This window comes from Perissodus microlepis, chromosome 20, assembly GCF_051167445.1.
Source record: "Perissodus microlepis isolate ML-2025 ecotype Zambia chromosome 20, ASM5116744v1, whole genome shotgun sequence".
NCBI classification, from domain to species: Eukaryota; Metazoa; Chordata; class Actinopteri; order Cichliformes; family Cichlidae; genus Perissodus; species Perissodus microlepis.
The window spans coordinates 32,821,561-32,833,896 of record NC_140480.1 but is presented as its reverse complement, the minus strand read 5'-3'; the positions used below and the strand labels follow the sequence as shown (position 1 = coordinate 32,833,896).

The 12,336-nt window shown below is 41.4% G+C and overlaps 1 protein-coding gene across 1 annotated transcript in view; it reads right to left on the bottom strand.

Moving 5' to 3' along the window:
* Positions 1-12,336, bottom strand: part of slc6a8 (solute carrier family 6 member 8) — a 42,610-nt gene that overhangs the window by 19,835 nt on the left and 10,439 nt on the right. Inside the window, exons 2-4 of the mRNA XM_084916097.1 lie at positions 8,081-8,212; positions 5,109-5,379; positions 4,261-4,393 (exon numbers count right to left, since the gene is read on the bottom strand). Coding sequence (XP_084772223.1) covers positions 4,261-4,393; positions 5,109-5,379; positions 8,081-8,212 — 536 coding nt within the window. The remainder of the gene's footprint in view (positions 1-4,260; positions 4,394-5,108; positions 5,380-8,080; positions 8,213-12,336) is intronic.

Sequence of the window (12,336 nt, the reverse complement as noted above, 5' to 3'; positions counted from 1 at the left end):
AAGTGAAGAATCTGGCATCATGGTGCCAGGACAACCACCTCCAGCTGAACGTCGGCAAGACCAAGGAGCTGGTGGTGGACTTCAGAAGGGGTCAGCACAGAGACTACAAGCCCATTATCATCAATGGAGCTCCAGTGGAGAGGGTGCAGTCCTTCAAATATCTTGGTGTCCACATCTCCTCAGACCTGACATGGGCTGCCCACATTCAGGTCCAGACCAAAAAGGCTAGGCAGCGCCTGTATCACCTACGACAACTGAGGAAGTTCAGGGTCTCTCCAAAGATCCTCAGGATTTTCTATACAGGCGCTGTGGAGAGCATCCTCACACAGAACATGACATCGTGGTTTGGGAACAGCTGTGTGAAGGACCAAAAAGCTCTCCAGAGAGTGATCCGTACAGCAGAACGCTGCTGCAGGATTGCTCTCCCCCCGCTTCAGGACACCTACACCAGGAGATGCCGGACTAGAGCAGCGCAGATACTGAAGGACCCGTCCCATCCTGGCAACAAACTGTTCCAACTTCTGCAATCTGGTAGAAGGTTCTGCATCATCCGGGCAAGGACAGAGAGACTCAAGAGGAGCTTCTATCCCCAAGCCATCCGGGCCCTAAACACACACACACCCGCCCTCTCACATCATCTATAATTGACTGAGACAGGACTCTCTTCCAGACACTCTAAACCAAGGCACAATGTACATTCCAAATTCCTTTAATTTTAAATATGTTTATATTGTCTATCCTGTAAAATAGTCAGATGTCTATTCTTATTAATGTACAGAATTCACCTGCTTGCTGCTACTACTGCACATTCACCCAATGTATGTGTGTGTAATGTAATATATATATATATAAAATGTTCTTCCTCTACCCCCCCCCCCCCCTTTTTGCACATGTCGAGGAGCGTGTCAGGCTACATTTCACTGTGTGTTATACTTGTATAACTATGCATGTGACAAATAAAGAACCTTGAATTAAAGTCATTAAAACTCATTAGCCTCCTTGTTTATGAAAGAGACAGCCTGCTGGTGATGCAGGAATGATAACAGCCATTCAAAGGGCTGCTCTATTTCTAAACTTTATGAGTATGTATCATAAAGTTCTGTCTGTGCATCAGCGGTGGTGTTTTGGGATAAATGGCAGGCATGCACTCAGGCTTTCAAATATTTATTCTCATCTATTCTCATTTAATATTATTCCTACCAAGTCAGCACACGAACAGGCGTGACTCACTCCTCTGTGCTCATTTGTGTTTGTCTGCTTCCAGCGTCAGAGGCTCTGATGTCAGGCTGCTTCTGTTTGGCAGCTGTTTGCCTCAATGTTACATTTAGTTTTATTTTATAAGAAATGCACTTTTATACACCAGAGGTCTTTCAGAAGGATTTCTGCTCATGTTCAAAACATTGTGCACAGTCATAGAATAACAGGTCCTCTGTAATCTTTAGGAAACCACAGTCATGAATCTCAGTGCAAACCAGAAGGCTGGGTAACATTTCCCTCAGGAGACACTAGCAAACTAGCTACTCTTTCTTCTCTTTGCCCTAATATTGGATTTCCTCCTTGTGTCTTCCTTTCTGGCATCTTCATCATTTGGTACACTCGACCAAAAGAGACGACACATCATCTTACTGCTGACCAAACAACCAGATCCAGGGTCAAAAGAAAATCAAAGCCACCAAAAATGCAGTTCCTCTCATGGCCACTTGAGGCAGACTCCAGCAGTGAGCTCTGATGCTGAAATATCTAACCTTACCGTAAAAATAAACATGTTTACAGCCTACTCTTTCAAAGGTTCATTTATTTGTAATAACTTATCAACCTGGATAATTGGATTAGGGGCGTGGCCACTCTGAAGGGTGTTCCACCGCAGCCGTGGCTAATAAGCATCCTCTGGGCCTCTAACTGGTAACAGTGAGCTGTGTTACTGTTAGGTGTTTATGCATGTTTAGTAGTTTTCCCTCATGTAGAAAACTTTATACGTGGTTGGGGGCTTCACCAACTCCAACACAGTTTGTTTGTCCTTCTCTCTTTCTGTTCCTGTCTCATCTTTGTTTTTGTCCAGACCTTAAAGGCTAAGGCCCCACCTTACTCTGTTTTTAAAGGTGCTGTTTAACCCTCATAATGTCCTCCCGATTTCCATACACCTGTGGTCCTCAGGGGTCAAAAATGTCCCCACTTCATTTGAGTGTTTTTTTAAAGTATAAATTGTCAATTAATTCAGTGTTACACCTTAGTTTTACTTAAGACCAACACATTAACACAAAATTTAGCCTACATTATACATTTTAGGGCCACCAGACCTTGTTTACATAAAGTACACTCTGTTTTTGAGCGAAAATAAAACAAGAAAATGAAATATTTAATTGTTTAGATAATTTTGACTATCTGAATAACTACAGAGTTGTTTTGTTGTTTTTTTGGTTCAAAATGGTTTTTTTGAACCATTTAAAATTTTTAAATGAAGTTTGTGTGATTTCATAGCTAAATTATCTGTATTATTTATTTATCTGTATGATTATTAGTGATGCAGAGAGAGTTTGGTGCTCCTGCGCTGCAGATCTGGGTCGAATTCCAGGACAGATTTTTTATGTCCGCGTTTGTCCCCGAGTGGAGTTTTCCTACAGTACAGGAAAGGGGGGCATTCGCTCTCCGAATGGCTCTCAGTCACGTCCCACTGCAGTCAGCTGCCCTCCTACCAGACAACCAATCACATGCCGCCACCTCACACACCCCCACACTCTCCTCCCCACCACCACCACCTCTAGGGTAGTCATAGCAACTCTTAGCCTGCCATCTGACGGCACTGTGTACAGTCTCGTCATCACAATCCGATGACACACACACGTCATTTGAAGGCTGTAGTTTTAAAGGAACAGTCCCGTATTTTTTCCACCTTCCTGATCGTCACAGTGTGATGTGGTAATGACATTTTAACTCAGGATGGTCAGTTAGTTTCAGGGAACAAAGTTTCACACATATTTTCTTAGTTATGGGACATGGATGACAGCAGGAAGCACTAAGTCTTCTCTGTTCAACTTCTTTTTGTAAAGAATTATTCAAACAGTGGCATTTTAAAGTCAGACAAGATCTCTGTATCTTCAGTTTTATTGCAAATTTTTAAAAATAATCTAAGAGAATGACTCAATCTGACCTTTAAGGACAGAGACACTCTTTTGAAGATGCTAAATTTTAAAACTAGGAAGATGGTTTGAGAGAGGAGTAAAGAGGGGCGTCTATGTCCACTGTGAAGGACAAGTGATGAGCAAAGATGGCGGCTTATTAAACAAACCATTAGCCATCTACAGCGAGTCTGAGCACTTTTCCCCGGTGACAGGTATAAATACTGGGAGTCTTCATCAGCTGTTAGTCAAACATCACGAGCCAAAGAGGAGTCCAGCTACTTTCTCTTCAAGCACTCAAGATCGAGTCTATTTCCTGATCGTGAAGCAAACAAATCACCATAGCGACTAAAATGACTGAAAGGGTTCATAAAGGACATTAAACATGTTCCCTTTCTTCCTCCAGCACTTTCTACTTTATGTTTATCATAACCGTTTCATTTCATCGTCTAATATCAATAATCATCATTTTCAGTCAAATGCAACTTACCAGCTTGGTGGCAGGAAACGTTCTGATGATTAAAAATGTCACAACAAGCTGACTCGGTCACTCGAAGGTTAAACTGGAAGCACATTTTTAACTTTTACTTGTTCGACACGTTTCAGTTTCTGTGTCCTTCGTGGGACTTTTCTGTTTATTCTTAACTGTATAAACTTTTCCTGGGACACCGACCGGAGTTGTTTAAGTTTTGTGGGTTTTTTAAATTTGTTATTGTGATTTTATTCTGACGTTTTGACTTTGATTCATTGTCAGTTCTGTTAGTTTCCAGAGTGGGTTTGCTCGTTTCAGTTCACTTTTGTGCTGAGCAAACATGTTTAGTGTTAGTCTCGTTGGGTGGTATATAAAAGTATTGTAGGGTGTGTTTGATGGGTGCAGAATTTAAGCAATTCAGACAAGACAACAATCGATGTGAGACATCGAAGATGCACCAAAGCCTCTTCAGGCTGGATGTGTGTTTTTTTCACATCTACTTATGATTTTTAATTGGTTTTGGTTCGTTATAATAATCTGGACACAGACTCATTCACATGCAGATGTTCTGATCTGATCCTCAGTTAATAATATTAATATGTTATATAACAGGGAAGGTGACACTAAGTGCTAGACACAGGTTGGGACTCCATTTAAAAAACAACGTTTTACCTTCCCGGTGGATTTGACTCCCTTCCAGACGCAGAAGTAAACCAGAACCCAGACAGCCATCAAACACAAAATGAGCTCCCAGTTCATCTTCCCCGGTTCGTCCAGACCAGACGAGATGTTCAACACTTTGTTTCTGCGCAGAGAAGATCACAAAGAGCCCAGCGTCAGAGTCACAGAGCAGATCTGTGCTTTCCACAGGAGCAAAAAACAGCTGGCGGAAAACTTTGAAAACACTGTGCAGCTGTTAAAAAAGACTAAAGGGGGCCTATTTTCTCTCTCTCACACACACACACACACACACACACTGCACTCTATATTTGGCTGAGAGCAGCAGCGCTTCCCCCAACATTCACAGTCTTTTAACATCATCGCCACCTCGTTCCTCAGAGACGGCGCGCTGCTGACTGACTCGAAACTGAAAATCTAACGAGCTCAGTCACCTGACAAACATCTCTTCACCTCATTACCTGCTCTGTTGTGTTAATAAGCTGCCAGGACGACACAGCCTCACCACAAACAGGAGCACATGTGAGCCTTCATCATGATCGAAGAGCTGAAAATAGCTCCAGTGGCCATTAAAGGAGCTGCAAGCTTCACAAGCTGCACATCACATCTGTGAGCGCCTCATTCTCACCTATAACTACAGGACACGTCTGCTGTTATTTTCTCTGTCATCACATTCACACCAACAATGTGTTAGTCCATCTCTAATTCTTACCTCCCTGCTTAGTCTGTGGCTCTCAGCTGCATTCAGCCATTATAACACGTCACAAATACTTCTGTGAATATTCTACAAAACAAACCTCAGTAACAGGAAATAGTTGGAGACATTCAGATTTAAAACTCACTCCCAGAACTCGATGATGGGCGATCGCGCGTCGGCCAGGTCCGCGCAGGTCATGTTGCTGCTGCCGATGGTGATGTTGGCAAAGCTGGCGTTTTTGCAGCCTTGGTGATGGAAGATCTCGATGCAGCTGGGCGTGTTCCACTCGTTGTTGCAGGAGGACCACGGGAGCGTGGCGGTGAAGGACTTGATCAGGTAGTAGAAGCCCCAGGCCAGCACCATGATGTAGTAGGTGTTACAGAAAAACACAATCACCATGGAGGCATAACCCAGACCTGCAGAGGACGAGAGCACAGGGCGAGTTTAGCAGGTGGAAAACAACACGTTTATTAACAGAAAGAGATGAAAGCATAAGATCATTAAAGCTCTTTGTGCTGACTGGGGTCATTAAAGTCTAGTCACCATTTACCCGGTTGTAACAGCTTTTTTTTTTGCTGGTATATGAGGCATAAAGATGCTCACTCATACTTTCTCCTGGTTAATCAAAGAAAATGTGTCATTTAGCAACAGATCCTCACAAAACTGTTTTGGTTGTTTCTTCTGTAAATGCATCAAAGATATTTTCCTAATCTTCTCTGACACTGCGGAGCACTGAGAGCTAGCCTGCAACTGCATGCATGCATGCATGCATGCACGCACGCACGCACTTCACTGAAACGTGTGTCATGATGTTGAACTATCCATCCATCCTCTTTTGCTTATCCTCATCAGGGTCATGTGGGAGGCTAGCCCAGCTACCACAGACTGAGGGGCAGGCTACTGGACAGGTCGCCAATCTGACGCAGGCCTGGCTTATTAAATTCTTTTATCTTTTATACTTTGTAGTTTTTGTGTGACTATTCTGACACTGTTAAACACTGTTGGTCTTCAGCCTGTATAAACCATCCGACTGCTGCTATATATAAAGTATACAAAGACTGAAGCAAACAATAGAACATTTTTGTTTCTATTCTTGTACATTTGATGACTTTCATTGCACAATGAATAATTATTTCATAGAGACTCGAGCTTCTGTTTGTACAAACATTTCTGAGTTTATGTGTGTCAGTAAAATCCAGACTGCACTGTGAATTAAATGAACTCTACTATTGAACTCTATCTATTAAACTGAACACAAGCTGAAGGTGGCCCACATCCCAGCACCACGTGTTTTCTTTCTGACGACCAACAATAAACTGAACCACATCCAACACACATGTAACAGTCTAACCTGAAAAACCCACAGTTTCTGTGTGAGGACAAAATCTGATCACACGGGATTTTTCAGTGACTACAGACAAACAACAGCAACGTTTTTGCCATTTTTGCTAAAATTACTGTTTAAATTACTGTTTAAACGTGTTTAAACATGTTTATACCAAATATTGACTTTTCATGTGTTTCCATGTATGTTTGGACATCTGTCTGCTACTATTTGCATGCATTTATTTTATTTAATTTAAGGTCCATCCTTGTATTTTCTAATATATAAAACTAAATCTGCCTGTGATTGGCTCATTCTTTGCTCTGCTACATGCATCCTCATGCTCCTCCTGCTGCTCCATATTTAGCTCCATTCCTGCTGAGACTCGCAGAACAGATGAATGAGCAGTTGGTGTTGACTGTTGGTGTTGCTCCCTGTAAGTGTATCAGACTGAATGAATGTGAAGGCGGAGCTTTGTCAATACTGCACTAAAGGTCAAAGGGAGGCCGGTGTAGTAAAGTTAGCTACTGATAGAGCCGAAGGGTCACGTGGTCCCCTGTAAAGATCAGCCCTCTGAAAAATGCAGTGTGCAAGCGTTATTAAGTGGTACAAGACATGCATTATTACTGTGTGTGTGTGTGTGTGTGTGTGTGTGTGTGTGTGTGTGTGTGTGTGTATAGGTAATACTCGTGTTGTGGGGCCATGGGACATCATGATGTAAATGATTAAATTTTATGGTAAAGAGATGTTTATGGTTAAGGTTAATTTGAAGGTCAAGTTTAGTTTAAGGAAACGAGCACATACACAAATGCACAGTCTGTGTGTATGTGTCTGTGTGTGCGCGTGCGTGTGTGTGTGTGTGTGCGTGTGTGTGCGCGTGTGTGTGCGCGTGTGTGCGCGTGTGTGTGTGCGTGTTTGAGGGTGGGTGTGTGCGTGCGTGCAGTTTTCCAGACGGGTGTGGAGGCACGTACAGCAGATCTCAGATTACCGCCTGCAGATAAACCGCCACAGAAAGCTGAACGTGCGCTCACAGACTGACGTGTCAGACTCACCCGCTCATATGGATCGGCCAACAACACTTCTACTGACCTAAATCTGACGACATGGTGCCTTTATTCAGTCTTTGAATGTAAAATTCTTAAATATCTTTGGTCTGTTTGTAAAGCCTGACGACAAGTTTGCACTTGAAGCCAACAGCTCGTTGAGTCAGACGGTTGCTTTCTGCAGCGGCATACCCAGGACTTTTTTTTTTTTTTTTTCCAGCGAGGGGATTTTAGGAATAACGAAATCTTCAGAAATTAAAAACAGGGAAGGAAAACTTATGAGATGCTTGTGATTGTGAACAATCGAACAAAACCTTTGGCCATGACTGTATTTAAGCTCTGTCCTTTGATCTATGACAGACATTCTGGTTTTCAAACATTTCTGTAAATTTAGGTCCAACTCATCTCCTTCGTTTGGATTTTAAGGCTTCTGCAGCTGCATATCTCATTATTATTCACTGAAAAGCATGAGAATGCAGTGATTAGCAGTGGAATTTATAATCTGAACAAATCTTATAATGGTAATAAAAACACACACACACACACACACACACACACACACACACACACACACACACACACAGCAAGAAAACTTCCCATGATCAGATTAATGGGCCAAATATTCCAAAGGCTACGCTGCAGAGGTGGAATTATAAAATTTCACTTAAAAAATAATGTAAAAGTAGTTAAAGTCCTACTAAAGAGTTTTGTTTTGGTAAATGTAAAGTCCCACTTTGTGGCGTACTGCACCTTTAAACAGCGGCGCGATGTTCCAGACGTTGATGCTTCCCGCTTTCATGAACTGACCGAGAGAGATCTCTAGGAAGAAGATGGGGATTCCTCCAACGAACACAATCAGCAGGTAGGGGATCAGAAACACACCTGTGGGAGACAGAGTCATCGGTGAGGACGTGTTCAGGGACGTTCAGACATCTGAAAACTCTAACCGTTCTGTTACTGTTGCACAAGAAAATCTTCTTCAAAATCAAGAGTTTTCTCACAGCATGTAGATGCGCTGCTTATTATATAGTTTCAGTTTTCCTGCTCATGAAATTTCAGCAAAAACCTGCAGTTCTTCTAACGGCCACCTGAGGCTGGCTCCAAGAATGGGTCGGTACGAGTCTTGTTAAAACCCTCACAGTGGAAACATGTTTACAGCCTCATACACAGTTTCAGCCTGCGTTACATCTGCACAGTGGAGGATTTTTTTAATAATTCAAAGACTTTTGTGATGTTTGCTTTATTGAGCCATTTTATTCCATAGAGCCGTTCGGTTTTGTCATAATCACCTTTTTTCCCTTCTATATTTATATTTTTATTTTTGGAGTTGCTTTCTTAAATTATTGCTTTCTGCTTAATTGGACTTTCTTTTATGGAATTTTAAACATATTTAACCTTTTGATTTTGTCGCATTGGATTTTATTTAACTGAGATATTCTAATTCGTTTTAGTTTGTTATAACTTGTGTTTAGAGCTGTTGAGATAAATAAACTATCTTGTTTGATTATTTCACAAGTTTCTGACCTAAAATAAAGAACTATTCAGTCATAAATAATTTGTTTCTACTTGAGATTCTCCAGATGTAATGTTAATGTTTTAACAAAAAAGGCAATAATCTTCTTTAAAGTTATTTTAAATCAATCAATAAATCTTCATTTCTGCATGTTAGACTCAGCTGCATGATGTCTATAATCATAAAATCAAACATAAAATTATTTTGCTTCTCAAACATTTTAACGAATAAATCTTTCATTTGTTTTCTTTTGAGCAGAAGGAGCAGAAATCGGCTCCTGTATGATGTTTTAATGTGACTGAATGAAGTGTAACATGAACCGTACATGTTAGAATTACATTTTAATGCTTTGGCAGTGATGAATTATTGATGGATCTAAAGAAACAGTGAATGAATGAGTTTCCTCTCCTTCACTCTGAACTGCAGCGAGAGACATGAATGAACAATTATGCTTCCTCTTCACTCTCTCGCTCCGACTTTGGTATTTTAATTGGCGTGATGGCGGATCCACACACACACACACACACACACACACACACACACACACACACACACACACACACACACACACACACAAATAAATATATATACACATACACAAACAGCAAGGGGTAACTGGGTCACACTGCCACCAGGAACTGGTATGAATGGAATCAAACTGGCATGACACTGGAGGGGTGAGAGAGAGAGCAGGGGGCAGAGAGGGGGGTGCTGTGTGCCAGCAGTTACATAACAGTGGCTGCCATTACGCTCTCAGCTCTTACACAAGGAGAAAGAGGGGTGGCCACTATCATCATATCATAACTGCAATGTTAAGGGAACAGCTCAGTGGTACTTTATTATGTTTACAGCCAGTGTAGATGGTTTCTCCCACAGCAGCACTCTGATGGCAGCCACAACATTAAGTTTTTCCTTTATTTTTCGCATGAAATTGAACCCACAACATTAAACATTATTCAGATGTTTTTCCTGTCATAACAGTGTTCAATATACATGTGGTTAAAGTTTTAAACAAAGAGGAGGGTAAAATAAACTCCCTGTGAGTAACAAGATCAGTTTTATGTGGAGTTTTTAGTACTGTGCAAAGGTAGCTCGAGTAGCACATGCACCTTAAGCTGATTTAGCTAGATCAGGCACAGCTGCAAGCTTCTTTGCAACCCACTTTCACCCCAGCTACACCTGTTATGTTGCATCTGATGTAATCAATGTGCATGGAAGTGTGGGAGATTTAAATATTGATCTTGCTTTGACTTTACTTGCAGACTGAAATAATAAAGATGCACAGTAAAGAGCAGTGAGGGAAAGCTATGGTTATTGATTATTTATTTATAGCAATTCTCCCTTCAGAGAAATCACTTGGTGAGAGTCGTTAAATGAATAAGCCTAATGTGATTTACTACATCTTTCAGTAGTCTGTTTACTGCTAATTGGACCATTATTTATGATGAAAACAAAGTTTGGGCTTGATGTGCCTGCAGTAGTTTCTGCTAAGAAGAGCAGCGACTGAGAACAGAGTGTGTGGAGACCTACAGCAGTGTACCTTATGTAGGCTTTGCAAGCAGACTTGATGATTTTCAAGTATTTCACCAATATTGCTTCATTCCAGCAGCTAACACCTCCACTGACCCTACCACTGACCCTCTCCTTCTGCTCCCTCTCGTTGGTTTGCCATGCTTCCAATGATTGTGCAATCACAAAAAGGTACATTAAAAAAGTCCAATATCGAGTTTTCAGACAGACACAAAATGAAATTAGATAGTATATAAATATTAATCTTGGATGTCTGTGAAGGTTCTCAGTCATCCGGGTCATGGTTGTCTAAGGAGCTTGGAAAGAAAATGAATGGACTTCTTTAAATTTCATGAAGATTAAATTTTAATCCTTAATCTTGGATTTTAACAGTTTTGTTGTTTAAGTTAAATAAACAAGTCGCATTGTCTAGCTGTTTTGCACAAAAACATTGATGATTTCAGATTCTCCACCCGTCAATCCCTCAATCGTCTTCATAAAACAAAAAATATTAGGAAATATTGAACATTCAAGTTCATAGTAAACTCTTTCAGTTTGCTGTCTCTCTATGAAGAGATCTGAAGTGCCACCTGACTGTACGACCTTGACCAACTGTTCTGTCCAGGGTGTGCAGGTCTTTTAACCAGACCAGCCATCTTTTAAAGCAAAGCACGGCCACTGATTCGGTTTTTACTGTAGAGCTTGCTATAAGCCAGAAGAGGAGCAGGTAATGTGAGGTAGTGAGGAATTAACCTGGGCTGACTGCACCGTGCTCAGCTGCTACAGTTACATCATTCCAGGTCATGTCACTTAAAATGTAACCTGCCTGTACAGCTGTGAGACAAACATGAGAAAACCCTGCCTGAATAAACACAACTCAGGTCATTATATTTCAACATTAAAACCTTCATTATAAAAAAAAAGTCATAAAAATGCAATTGTGGATTTAGCCTGATTGAATACCTGCTCATTAAAACAACAAATATTTAAGTTGAGGTCATCTTTAAATAATAATAATGCTCTAGATCGTTAAAAAGCTGTAATCATTGTGTCCATTCAAAGAATAATGCCCGTATGCTTCGCACACACACATATGTGTTATTCTATCACTGTGAGGACCCTGGCTTACACCATGCATTGCTAGTATTCTAATCTATAGCCTAAAAATAGGTTTGAACCCTCAAAACAGCTCAACTAAATGTTGAGCTTACATATTTAAATCTGTATATCCACAGATGTCCACACAAATGTCCTCCAGAAAACAAAGTCACAGTATCCATCATTCCCTAAAAATGTCTGTACTTTTAAAAGCTGTTCACAATGTTGACAAATGTCCTCGCAGTATCTAAAACTACATGTCTACAAGATTTGTCCAATTTTCACCTTTGATGTAAGGCCTTTTCCGAAGATGCCCTCACTTTCTAAATAATCCACTGTGCTGACAAATATCTTCATTATCCAAAACTGTCCACATTTTTCACAAATGTCCTCATAATATCTAAAACCTCCACTGGTCCTCACAATGGCACACAAACAGGTGCACACCACCAGCTCTCAGAGTGAGGCTGCTTCACATGCCGCTCACATCACCGCTGATGACGTATGAGACGCACGACAGGTTGAATGACGCCAGCCTGATGAATGACGTAAGCCCGAGTGAATCAACGTGGGTTAGCGAAGGCCTGCTGCCGCTCATAGTCAAACACTGTTCTGTGTTAGCCAAGGTTAGCTTAGCATGAAAACACACAAGCTGCTAGTGAGTCACGACTGCAGAGAGAGAGAGAGAGAGAGAGAGAGAGGGGGGGGGGGGGGGGGGGTCGGCTATGCCAGCAGCTCGATAAAAATTCCCCACACACACACGCACACACACGGTCAGAGCTAAGTGGTGTAATGCTGTTAGCTCATCAGTAACTCAGTGTTAATGGGATTACAGAGTACTATAGCCTCATCACAGTCAGCTGCACTGAAACACACCAACTGTTAA